Source organism: Garra rufa, chromosome 5 (genome assembly GCF_049309525.1).
Source record: "Garra rufa chromosome 5, GarRuf1.0, whole genome shotgun sequence".
Taxonomy (NCBI): Eukaryota; Metazoa; Chordata; class Actinopteri; order Cypriniformes; family Cyprinidae; genus Garra; species Garra rufa.
Window position 1 is genome coordinate 21,476,792 of NC_133365.1, and position 14,152 is coordinate 21,490,943.

Sequence of the window (14,152 nt, forward strand, 5' to 3'; positions counted from 1 at the left end):
CCCCTTCTGGTCGATGACGTATCCAAGGAAGTGTACTACTGATAGGTGAAATGAACATTTTTCCGCCTTGAGATACAGGTGATGATCCCGTAATCTTTGAAGGACCTCCGCAACGTGGAGGCGATGTTCGGCCTCACTCCGGGAGTAAATCAGGATATCGTCTATGTAGACAACGACAAAGTGGTGCAGAAACTCCCGGAGTACCTCGTGAATGAAGTTCTGAAATACGGAGGGGGCGTTGACCAAACCATAGGGCATGACCAAATACTCGTAGTGGCCAGTAGGGGTCACGAAGGCAGTCTTCCACTCGTCCCCCTCACGTATCCTCACGAGGTTGTACGCGCTGCGGAGGTCCAACTTCGTAAACACTCTGGCAGTGCGTAGTTGTTCGAGGGCCGCAGGGACGAGAGGAAGGGGATACCGGAACTTGATGGTGCCTTGATTGAGTATGCGGTAATCGATACATGGCCGCAGCCCTCCATCCTTCTTTGCCACGAAGAAAAAACTGGATGCTGCAGGTGATGTTGATGGTCGGATATAACCCTGATCGAGAGCCTCCTGTATGTACTCCTCCATTGCCTTGGTCTCCGGAAGCGACAGCGGGTAGATCTTACCTCTGGGCATTGGAGCATCCGGAACTAGGTCAATGGCACAGTCCCATGGCCGATGTGGAGGTAGCTGGGAAGCTCTCTTGGGGCAGAAGACGTCTTGAAACGACGAGTAAATGGCAGGAATCTGGACTGACTGCTTCTCAACAGGACTTTCGACGGAGGTGACGTTGACAGGTAGTAACTTGTGTCTAGGACGTGGAAGATCTGGGAAACATTGGTTGGTACATTCTTCTCCCCATTTTATCACCTCTCCTGTGCCCCAAGAGAGGATGGGATCATGCTTCACCAGCCACGGGCGCCCCAAGATGATGTCCATAGTAGCTCCCTCCAGAACCAGAAACTGAATCTCTTCACGGTGCAAAACTCCAATCTGTAGGATGATGGGTTCACTTTTCCGGTGAATACGGGTCCGTGAGCTGATCCGGTTAGTTATCGGTTGAATCTGGTAGATGGTGGTTGAGGCTTGGGTGCGTAGCTGGAGCTGGCGACAGAGGGTGTTAGAGATGAAGTTTCCCGCTGACCCGGAGTCGATGAGGGCTGCGACTGTAACACAGGAAGTGTGGGTGGTTAACTGAACATTGGTAGTCAGAGGATGCATGTTATCCAATTCAGAACGTATTACACTCACCAAAGATCGTATAGGACGCAGAGGACAGTTGAGTCGAACGTGTCCCGCAGCCCCACAGTACATGCAAAGACCCCGGGTCAGCCTTCTCTGTCGCTCAGCTGCAGAGATTTTTCCTGATTCCAGGATCATTGGTTCTGGTTCTGGAGGGCTGGCGGATGTAACTGGTCGGAGGAGTGCAGTAGTGGCGGACTGGTCTTGGTAGGATTTTAGACGATCTGAACAACGAAGTGATTGCTGAATGAACTTCTCCAATCCCATGGAATCGTCCAAAGCAGCTAACTGCATCCGGAGATTGGGTTCTAGGCCGAGCCGGTACGTGGTCAGTAACGATCGCTCATTCCATCCGCTGGCAGCGGCCAAAGTGCGGAAACCCAGGGAGTAATCTTGTGTAGTCATACTTCCCTGCTTTAGATGATACAATTGCTCTCCTGCGGATACTTCTGCATCAGAACGTCCGAAAACCTCTTTAAAATGAGCGACGAAAGCCTGGATCGAATGGGTTGCCGGCCCGGCCTGCTGATATAACGTGTCCGCCCATTTGAGAGCTGGTCCGGTAAGCAGAGACGTGATGAAGGCTATTTTCGAAGAATCTGTGGGATAGAGAGCAGGTTGCATTGTGAATATCAATGAACATTGTAACAGGAATCCGCTGCACTCCTCCGCCCCGCCAGAGTAGGGCGCTGGTCGGGCCATGGGACTGGAAGGGACGTTCACGGGAGCCGAAGAAGTGCTGGGTGCCGGTGGTGCGGTGGGATGAGCTGAAGTTGGAATGGTGGCATGACTAGCCAACAAAACCTTCCTGAGCGAGTCCACCAGCTCTTGAAACGGGTCCCGAGTGCTCATGCTGATACTGTGTTGGTCCGGGCTAACTGTTACGGAAGCAGACCAAACAAGAGAGGTAAGTGATAAATATAACAATGTTTATTATCAGCAGAGCGTTGTGGATAAGATGACGTGCAGAACCGGGTAAGTATAAACAGTCCAAGTATGATATTCGTTGACTAGAGATGAATACTGAAGACAGATCCTTTTCCTTTCCAGGAACGACGGGAGGAGGACTCCGACCCACACACACACACACACACCGTTGGTGATAGACGAACAGGCTTATGGCTGACCACAGCTGACTGGAACAGAGAACAGACTTCGTACTGGAATAGATGAGACAACAGGTAAGTTTCAACAGGTAAATAGCAAGGTAAGTATGTCTTTGAGGTTTGTGAACTCGACAGAGAAACACAATGAGTCCGCTTCGTGCAAACGAGCCCGGACACTGAGTGAGGTGTGTGGTGTGCTTATATTTGGTGCTGGTGATTGGTTTCAGGTGCGTCAGATTAGTAATCAGGTGACTGTGATCGTTGAGTGAGTGAGGGAGTAGAACCTGGCCAATCCGTGACATAATCCTTTGATTTGACTGACAGGACAGCTGTTTTGGTCGTTGCTTAGCAAAAAAGGCAGTGCTGTGCGCCTTGCGTTTTTAGAACTAAAAGACGCGTTCTGTCTTTTTATTTAAACCTAAATAAGTTTGTCTGTCAGTTTTGCAGTCAGGCAGGCAGTTTTGGTCGCTTTATTAAAAGTTGTTGCTGTGTGCAGTGTGTAAAATAAAATAAAAATTGTTTTACCCTCCTGCTGACTATAGTGTCGTGTCCCTCCTATCCCATTCACACACACACATAAGCCTAGATGATTCGACTATCGGTCGACTATAGAAAGATTCGAAAATTCTGATTCGACTATGAAAATTCTTAGTCGGGGACAGCCCTAAATAATAATAATGTTCAATGTCTGTTTTAGAGTGCAACTTTGAGGAGCATCACTTGTGTGGCTACAGCAATCAGTGGAATCCCAATGTGAACTGGTATGTGGGTGGGAGTTTGGCCCGGGACCCTCAGTCAAACCTTCCAGATGACCACACCATGAACAATGAGCGAGGTAATACAGGCTGACAGGATAGCTTCATACTGCACAATAGGTCAAGAGCTGGAATGAATCATACCAGGCTTGACAACAAGACCATAGCTGTGTCAACCCACAATTCTCCTGGTTTTGAACTTGCTAACTCTCTCACCCTGAGGAATGTGCTTTGTGAATCCATCCTTTGTTTTATTTTTCCACTCTGAACTAGGTCACTACATGTATGTGGACTCCGTTTATGTTAAAAGGTTCCAGGAGGTAGCCAAATTGGTGTCGCCAATGACTACTACTTCAATGGCAGGATGCTTGTCCTTTTACTATCAAAGGGACCAAGCCGTTGGGAATTTCTTCTCAGTCTTTACTAAGGACCAGCTGGGCCACTATGATGAGATATGGAGGCCTGATGTGTATGCGACAACAAATTGGAAGTTAGTGCAAGTGGATATTAAAGCACCACATCCTTTAGAGGTCAGTGAAGTTGTAAAAATTTTGTGTCTATCTATCTCAAAATCAAGAAAGGCAATTAAAATCTTTACCTGAAATGGTAATTAAATTTTAATAGAATGGTGTACATATTAAGTAAAAATACAATGCATGCATGCCAAATGCATTTTGTTTTCATTAGAAAATAACAATCTACAGTTGAGGTCAACATACACTTTGCAGAATCTGTAAAATGGATCATACAAAATGCATGTTATTTTTTATTTAGTACAGAGGGACTTATATGCAACTATTACAGAAGGTTCAAAAACTCACTGATGCTCCAGAAGGAAAAACAATGCATTAATAGCCGGGGGTGTAAACTTTTGAACAGAATGAAGATATGTACATTTTTCTTATTTTGCCTATAATCATATTTTTTTCATTTAGTACTGCCTTTCAGAAGCTAAAAAAGATACATACATGATTTTACTTTCCCAGAAGACTAAGTTAAGTTAAATTTACCCTGAATTTCAAATTCAAAAAGTTTTCACCCCCCGGCTCTTAATGCATTGTTTTTCCTTCTGCAGCATTTGAACTTTCTGTAATAGTTGCATATGAGTCCCTCAGTTGACCTCAGTGTGAAATGATGAATCTCAAAATTATACAGTCATTGTTGGAAAGGGTTCAAATACACAAAAATGCTGAAAAACCCAAGAATTTGTGGGACCTGAAGGATTTTTCCGGGCAGTTTAACTGTTCAGGACAAACGAAGGACTCATGAACAACTATTACTAAACAAAAAATAACAACAACAAAAACACAGCTGTGGATCATTTTAGCTGTGGATCATAGTAAGAATTAAGGGTATGTAAATTTTTGAACTTGGTCATTTTTTAAAATTCGACTATTATTTTCTCTTGTGGACTATAAGTAAATGTCTTTTATGTGAAATATATTATTCAGGTCAGTACTAAATAAAAAATAACATGCATTTTGTATGATCCCTCTTGGTAAAATAATTAACATTTAGCAGATTCTGCAAGATGTATGTAAAAATTTGACTTTAACTGTATTTTAAACATATCTAATACCCAACTTGCTTGTTGGGTAACATATATAATAACATTTAAATCACATATATAAATCTCTTATAAGTAAAATAAAACACAAGCATTTAAGTCTTAGACAGAACATGTATAGAAGACCTTTTGTTTACAGTTTTTTAGCTTAAAGTGCTCCTCTACATCATTGCACATGTATGTATGTAAGCCGTGCATATACATGTTGACACTATCCATATGTAAGCTTTTGTTTGGAATAGATGGTATGTCTACTTAATATATCTTAGAAGTTTTAACTACCCACGATATACCAAAGCCATTTGCAAATAGACTTCCTGTCTTAAGAGCTGTGGTTCCCACGTGTACTAAAACAATTTCCTAACAAAACTAGCAGCTATTTATAAAAGGTGCCTTCTTTTGGTTAACATATATAAGACCCTGTGCAGAGTTATATTATAGATGACAAGTTTTAGTCAAACAAATATAAATGAATGTTCTATAAAGGGTTCTTTACACCCTCTATATAAATATATTTGAAACTGCAGTAGATGAATAGCTAACGCTTTTGCAATAATTTTCAATAATAGCACTAGCAAACATTATACAATGTACATTCGGTTAGTAGTGAATGACACTACCTTAGACTAATATTCATATTATGACATTTGTAACTAATTGGAAAACACACTGCTGTTGTGCTGTTCCGCACAAAAATGTGTGACACTAAGACTTTTTAAAAGTTTTTAAGTCTCTTATGCTCACCAAGGCTGTATTTCTATATTATTTATGCTGCATTTAGTATATTTATATATTACAAACTGTATATACAGTCAAGCCCGAAATTATTCATACCCCTGGTAAATTCTGACTTAAAGTTACTTTTATTCAACCAGCAAGTTTTTTTTAATTAGAAATGACAGACGTCTCCCAGAAGATAATAAGACGATGTACAAGAGGCATCATTGTGGAAAAAATTATTACTCATCTTTTGTTTACATTTGAACAAAAAGTGGCATGTCCAAAATTATTCATACCCTTCTCAATAATCAAGAGAAAAGCCTTTATTGGCTATTACAGCAATCAAACGCTTTCTATAATTGCTGACCAGCTTTCTGCATGTCTCCACTGGTATTTTTGCCCATTCATCTTCTCATCTGACCATAAAAGAGAAGAGCAGAAGTCCAGATGAGCATTTGCAGGCCAAGCGGGCTTTTGTGTGCCTTATCTGGAGAAGTGGTGTCCTCCTTGGTCTGCGTCCGTGGAACCCAGTGGTGTTCAGTGTCCGTTGGACTGTCTGCCTTGAGATGTTGCCACCAGCAGAGCCCAGATTCATCAGATTTTGTCACCAGCAGAGCCCAGATTCATCAGGATGGCCTTGGTGGTGATCCTTGGATTCTTTTTTTTACCTCTCTCACTATCCTCCTGGCCAGCACAGGTGTCACCTTTGGCTTCCGACCACGTCCTCTGAGATTTTTATTTGTGTGAAACGTCTTGTATTTTTTAATAATACTTTGCACTGTAGCCACTAGAACTTCAAAACATTTAGATATGGTTTTATAGCCCTTTCCTGACTTGTGAGCAGCCACAATGCGCAGCCTCAGGTCCTCAGTGAGCTCCTTTGTCTTAGCCATGACTGTCCACAAACCAACAGCAGAGAGCTTCTGTTTTTCACCTGTTGAGTTGATTAAAACAGTGGTTACCAATGAATCAGGGTAATTAGGATGCTTTAGAACAGTTGGACTATTTGGAGTGGTATAGAACTTTGGATTTTCCCATAGACTGTGACAGTTTGCAAAGGGTATGAATAATTTTGGACATGCCACTTTTTGTTCAAATGTAAATAAAAGCTGAGAAATATTTTTTGTCCACAATGATGCCTCTTGTACATCGTCTTATTATCTTTTGGGAGAAGCCTGTCATTTCCGCTCTTGAATTTCATTAAGGGTCTCTTAATTTGTGTTCTGAAGATGAACGAAAGTCTTACAGGTTTGCAACGACATGAGGGTGAGTAATTAATGACTGACTTTTTTGTGTGAACTGTCCCTTTTCGTTGTTTAAGATCTTGTTTTGTACCTCAATGACCTCAATAACCAAGCAAACTATGGATAGTTCTATTGAAAACTGACCTTATAAATTTGACCTAACTGTAAGAATAGTTAGAGCTATCTCTGGTCATTTCCAAATGTAGTTCAAAGAGTGATTTATTTCCGACCGTACATAACGTAATCTCTGTTCTGGGCGGAAAAGTGTTTATTTTGCATCTGTAGGAATAGTATAAACATAAAGTGAAGAGCTAGCGCTGTGGCTGCCATGTTTGAGTGTGAGCAGCCAACTCTGGGAGACAATGTAAATAATGAGAGTGGGAGTGTGTGTGGAGTCTGGAGATTCTCTCCAGCAGATGATTTCACTGTCTGAAGTGTTACTAATGCCTTTGAACCTTATAGTGCTTTTGTATTCATCCATTTGAAACTTTTCCGTTTTCAAAATGAATGAAGCATTTGTGCACTATTCTTATTATTCTGGTCATGCTGGGCCCTTCATGTGTCTAATTTAGATTGACTGGTGTGTTTGGTTTACTAGGTGGTGTTTGAGGTGGCGTTCAACAGCCCTCGTGGTGGCTTCGTCGCTCTGGATGACATTTCTTTCTCCCCAGAGTTTTGCCACACAGAGACAGGTCAGTGTGGTTGCGTTGCATAATAAGCACTAAACACGCCTTATGCAACTGCGCATAATCCCAAACAACACAATACAGCTGTTTACAGAGCTCGAAAACCACTAGCAAGTTTTATGGTTTCATTTCAGCAGTCAATGTAACCTTGTGAACATATGTTAAATTTTTTGTAGACATGTCTTTTTAATTGGGATTCTGGAAACACACTGTGTTCTGTACTTCTGTTTCTCTTGCTTGAGTAATTTTCTACCATGCTTATTTAGATGTGACGAATCTAAATTTTTAGCTGTTTTTCCTCTCATAGCATCAAATTACAACAAAAACCACGTCAGCACTTTCTTAAACGTGTTTATTGCTATACACTGCAAAATCCTGATCTATGACATAATTACCTTAAAGGAACCGTATGTAGGATTGTGGCCAAAACTGATACTGCAATCACTTTCAAAATACTGTAGAACGGTGTATCCCCTCCCCCTCCCCCCTGACTCGAGGTTGCCAGCTAAGCTGCAGGAGTAGGCTGCAACAAGGAGCTTCCAATGGCAAGTGATGAGTCCTGCACAGTAATTTGTTTTTCTTCTGTTAATTATGTTTATGCTTCACAAGAGATGTTTTGCGAAGTAATTATGTATCGCAAAAATTTACAGATGGCGATTAGCCAAATATTTCGCAAAGATGTACTGTAATACCACATTTCAGTCGGAACATAGATTGTTTTCATACCCTGCTAGTGGTGCGATATAAAGCTTTTTATGAACGCATTTAGCACGGCCGACCGTGGAAAATTCACTGTGTACGGAAGCAAAGTTAGCCAAACATAGATGAATCTTACCTGTCCAGGAGAAAATTAGCAACGTTGGCGTCTATCTTCAAATTCTTCTCCGTTTTCAGCCGTCTCCATCTTTCAAAGGCATCTCCTATACAAATCCTTGTTTTATTTCGGACTTTGTCACGACGTATTTCGGATTCATAACGAGGTCTTTTAGGTTTCGTAACGTTATGCATGTTTTATCTGACACGTTCGTATAGCTGCAGCTGTAACGCAGCTGTAACAGAGCTGGCAACCCAGATCACAAAACTCTACTGATTTCGTGATTGGTAGATAGCTGGAGGGTGGAGCCTCAGACCAAAACACAAAATGACAACAATAGACCTTTTTCACAGAAACCGGAAATACGCAATCGCAGGGTATGCAGACTTCCTGTGTAATGTCAACACAGCAGAAAGCCGGGTAATTTAAAATTAAAATGGAGAGAGTCTACACAACTTCCCTCGCTGGTTTGCCAAAGATAACTTTTGCCGACCTGATAAGAGTCGTGTAGGAAAACTCCGTCACAAAGAGGAACAAATTGGATAAAGGATATACATTTTTCCACTAAGAGTTTATCCGGGACGTTCTAAAACGCTTAACGTGGCTTAACGTACGTAAAAAACGACCAGGAAACCCCAAATTTCTGTCATACCTTACTTGGAACAAACACTAACTACTATCAAAAGAACGAGCCCTTATTCCACAGATAAAGTGCATAATATCACGTTAAGCGTTTTCTCCCCCATAGAAGCCCATTATAAGGAAACAGCTTGGTTTAACTTACCTTAACAGCGACCAGGGAAGACCAAAATTCTGTTAAATTTCACTTATAATAAACACTTTCTGCTGTCAAAAGAATGAGCTCTTATTCAGCATATAAAGTGAATAATATCACGCTTTTCTCCCTATAGAACTCCATTAAGGAAAAAGCTTAACATGGTTTGTTATAATGGACTTCTATTGGGGGCGATCACTTTATATGCTGAATAAGAGCTCGTTCTTTTGACAGCAGCAAGTATTTATTATAAGTCAAATTTAACATAAGTTTGGTTTTCCCTGGTCGCTGTTGAGGTACGTAAACCACGTTAAGCTGTTTCCTTATAATGGGCTTCTATGGGGGAGAAAACGCTTAACGTGATATTATTCACTTTATCTGTGGAATAAGGGCTCGTTCTTTTGATAGTAGTTAATGTTTGTTCCACGTAAGGTTTGACAGAAACTTGGGGTTTCCTGGTCGTTTTTTACATACATTAAGCCACGTTAAGCGTTTTTCACGTTGTTTAACTGGTTACCGGCATACCGGGGCGGAAATAGGTTTACACAGCAATTACGTATTTCCGGTGCAAAATACGGAAGTTGTGAGAAAGGTCTATAACATCAGTTGAGGGCTGCAACTCTCACTTTTAAATGACAATATCCTGGCCGGACCACTGTTGTCAGTGATATAAGTATTTGAAATGGACATGATTTCTTAATGTCTAGTGACATGTCAGGGCCATTTTATGATTAACTGACATAAATTTCTTACATACGGTTCCTTTAAATATTTAGGTTGATTTTTACCCACTTACACTAATGTTTAGGCCTGGGGTTTGTGTTGGACACTATTATTTTTTTAAAAATCATACTTTAAATACAATTCACATTGTACAAATTAATTTGAAATCACCTAATCATTTGTTTAGTACTCAAATTTTCCTTTGATTGCTTATAGTTTGAGATAGAACTTAAGATTTTCAATGATATAACTTAATTGTCAGATAAGTGAAAGGATGGTATTCAGGGTAAAAGGTTCCCTTGCTAATCAAAAAAAAAAGTCTTACCATTTATTTTATAACAAGAAATGTATTTTGAGATAAAATGAAGTCTTTTTTTTCGGACTTGTTATACCCAACTCAAAAAATCCCATTATTGCTGTTTAAAGGGAAATTTTCTTGTTGTTGCCCTGTTATGTAGCAACCACACTGACTATCCATTTAGTCAGCAGTTACATTTTATGGAAAGTCAGCCCATGTGCAAGAAGTTCGTGCTGTGAGTTAATTTCATGTGACTCATGTTCCAGAGCCAGCGTTTGACCCCTCTGTGGCAAACTGTGACTTTGAGGAGGATCTGTGTCAGTATTATCAGGAGCAGGCCGGAGGTTCAGTGTGGAACAAGGTCTCTGTGAAACCAAATGTTTACCGCATCGGGGATCACACTACAGGCACTGGTGCGAAGTGAGACTGTTCTTTTCATTAAGTCACCAAATTCGTGGAATCTGACATAAAAAAAAAGAAACGTGTACAAGCCTATTTATAATAAAGTCTAATTTATGAAAATCTCATCACATCAAATTTACATCACATACTGTACACTAACAGTCAAAAGTTTTTGAACAGTAAGATTTTCAATGGTTTTTAAAGTTTTTTGCTCACCAAGCCTGCATTTTTTTTAATCCAAAGTACAGCAAAAACTTTTTAATTTAAAAAAACATTTTCTATTTGAATATATAATTTATTCATTTGATTTCATAGCTGAATGTTTAGCTTCATTTCTCCAGTTACATGGTCCTTCAGAAATCATTCTAATATTCTGATTTGCTGCTCAAAAAACATGTTTTTACTATTATGATGTTGAAAACAGCTGAGTAAAATTTCTTCAGGCTTATTTGATGAATAGAAAGATCAGAAAAACAAATCTTTTGTAACATTATAAATGTCTTAATCATCAATTTTGATCATGCTTGCTTAATCAAAGTATTAATTTTTATCATTTCTTGCCCCACAAACAAAAAACAGTTGACTCCAACATTATACTAATTCCAAGCTTTTGAATGGTATAGTGTATAATGTTACGAAAGCTTTTTTTTTATCTCAGATAAATGCTGATCTTTGTATCTTTCTATTCATCAAAGAATCCTACAAAAGCTGTTGCTGTATTTTGGATCAAATAAATGCAGGCTTGGTGAACAGAAGAGAATTCTTTAAAAAAAACATTAAAAATCTTGCTGTTCAAAAACTTTTGACTGGTACCATATGTAATTTATAAATATACTTTTATAAAAATATTTTTTATAAAAATAATTTATAAGACTCTACTTTATGTAAATATCATAATTTTACATCACATAATGTATATATGATATGATTTATTATGTGCATTTAACTCACATAAAAGTTCCAAATTATGGAGCTGTTTTAATGAGTGAGATTCCTGCTACTTCCTATTTAATGTATATTAAATTTAATTTCAGTATATAGTGAATAGTATGGTATATAGAGAATAACATGGAATAAGGAATAGTTTACCCAAAGATCAAGATATACTCATTTGAATCAAGATGTATATGAATTTGTTTCTTTATCAGAACAGATTTGGAGAAATTACATCACTTGCTCACCAATGGATCCTCCGCAGTAAATGGGTGCCGTCAGAAAGAGAATCCAAACAGCTGATAAAAACATCACAATAATCCACAATTTCACTAGAAGAAGCGTTATTATGGATTATGGACTGGTTGGATTTTCACCCGAAGTGGTTTAAAGTTAAAACTCCTGAATGATTGATTTGTTTAGTACAAACACTTAGCTTTTCACTCCACAAGACATTAATTAATGGACTGGAGTCATGTGTTTGTGATGTTTTTATCAGCTGTTTGGACTCTCATTCTGACGGCACCCATTCACTCCAGAGAATCCATTGATGAGAAAGTGATGTAATGCTAAATTTCTCCAGATCTGTTCCAATGAAGGAACAAACTCATCTACATCTTAGATGGCCTGAGGATGACTACATTTTCAGCAGCTTTACATTTTTGGATGAACTAATCCTTAACATATGATGAAAAAAGAAAAGTAAAAGTAATAAAATTACAAATAATATAACATTCATAAAAATGATCATTTATTTATCTGATTATTTGAGATTTATAAATCTTTCATATCTGTTCTTTACATTTACAGGGTCTTTTCTCCTGGCCAACACTCGTTATACCTCTCGTCCAGGGTATGTGGGTCGCCTTTTTGGACCATCCCTACCAGGGAACCATAAATACTGCCTCAGGTTCTACTATGCCCTGCATGGCTTCATGAAAATAGATAATGCTCTGGCTCTCTATGTCTATGATGAAAACAACATGGCTCAGGAAAAACTCTGGACCGTGTCTGAGAGGTCTAAAGATGTTTGGACAGAGGTGGAAGTCACCTACCTAAAGCCCATGCCTACTAAGGTAAGTGGAAAATTAATGGATCATTGACAAACATGTTTCTTCAAGACTGGGCTGTGTTCATGATAATGGTTCATTTTAACTTATTTCAACTAATCAGTGGAATAAGATATTTTTTTAAACATACACCGCCCTTTAAAAGTTTGGGGTCAGGAAGATTTAATAATAATTGAATAAATTAGTACTTTTATCCAGCAAGAATGCATTAAATTAATCAAACATGACAGTAAAGACAAACATATTAAGCAGCTAAACTGTTTTTAATATTGATAAAAAATAAAAAATGTTTGTTAAGCATCAAATCAGCATATTAGAATGATTTCTGAAGGACCATGTAACACTGAAGACTGAAGTAATGATGCTGAAAAATAAGCTGTGCCTTCTCAGGAAAAAAAAAAAAAAAAATATATATATATATATATATATATAAAGAGAAAAGTTATTAAATTGTAAAAATAATTTCAAAATATCACCCTTTTACTCTAAAGTGTTCTTCAGATTATAGGTGATACAAGGACATTGTCCTGAATGATAAGCACAGATTCAGTTTTAATACTTTTTTATTTCAGTAAAGCATTTTCTTGTCACTTCCAAATGATAAGCCGTAACAAATCTTATATTGAACTTTGGGTCGCCCCGTGTGCGAATTCCTATTGTAATCTTAGGGATTTTGATTACTGAAAACCAAGACTCTTTTGAATGGAGTGTCTGTCTGCAAGCAAACCACATCAAAACCTCATTAATAGCATTTCTCTTTGTCGCATATTTAATGCCTCCTCAAAATGTCAAAGCCATTTAAGAGAAATAACACAGAAAATCTGAGAGTTTTAAATTGAGCTCTGTACATTTTAAGAACAAATGACATGGGTTATTTGTATTGTCTTTTTAAAAATAATATTTTTTTTCAAGTAACTTTTAATTAATGTTTAATAGACCTTTTTGTTTTGTTTTTGAGTTAAATGATGTGCTGTACAGTACTTTATCTCCCTATTTAACTATTTAACTATTCTTAACTCCCCTTTAAGGTAGCATTTGTTAGCATCTGCAGAAACTTCTGGGACTGTGGGCTTGTGTCTATCGATGACATCTCAGTGACCCTTGGAGACTGTCGGGTTACTGCAGGTACTTCTACTCTTTTGACAACGAGAAAAAGCCCTATTCGGATGGTAATAGTGTTTCATGGTGATGTAAGTTAATTCCAGCTTTTATAGGGTGATTTTATCGCCGCAAGACAATTCCTGGCTAAATCACCTACTGTTTTTTAACAAACACCAGGGTCATGTGGTACCGTAAAGCAGCAATTATTCCAAAAGGCATTTTGGAAATCTTTTTTGACTACTGCCAAGTGCCATATGGTCGCACTGTGTGGCATTGTGTCTATTTTTAATACAATAGAGGCTTGTATCACAAAAATCTTTGAAATTCTTAACATTAAGTTTTATCGCTGCTTCACCACAGTGAGAAACTCTCAAATTGCAGCTATTGAAGTAGGCCATTATTATAGCAGTAACATATATAACATGTATTAATATTGTACTGTATTTTATATACATTTATCAGTGGTGGGCAGAGGTGTTCTGAAATGAAGAGGCAAAGTTTTTTTATCTTTTTAAATCAAATGTAAATTCATGTCCCAGTCACATTTTCTTGGTTAAAAAAACATTACTTACACTATCAGAAAAAAAATTACATTAACAATGTAATCAATATTCTATATTTTAAAGTCAAGTTAGTGTTTTTAAGCATTTTACATTTATTCCAAAATAATAACTTAAGGCAGTAACAATTTAAACACTATATTTTATGTGTGAAATTATGTTCAGCTA

At 38.3% G+C, this 14,152-nt stretch overlaps 1 protein-coding gene across 2 annotated transcripts in view; it reads left to right on the forward strand.

Moving 5' to 3' along the window:
- Positions 1-14,152, forward strand: part of mamdc2a (MAM domain containing 2a) — a 32,501-nt gene that overhangs the window by 13,076 nt on the left and 5,273 nt on the right. For both annotated transcript variants that reach the window (XM_073841376.1, XM_073841375.1), the window contains exons 5-10: positions 3,034-3,171; positions 3,365-3,621; positions 7,221-7,314; positions 10,185-10,331; positions 12,064-12,329; positions 13,352-13,448. In XM_073841376.1, the coding sequence (XP_073697477.1) occupies positions 3,034-3,171; positions 3,365-3,621; positions 7,221-7,314; positions 10,185-10,331; positions 12,064-12,329; positions 13,352-13,448 (999 nt within the window). The remainder of the gene's footprint in view (positions 1-3,033; positions 3,172-3,364; positions 3,622-7,220; positions 7,315-10,184; positions 10,332-12,063; positions 12,330-13,351; positions 13,449-14,152) is intronic.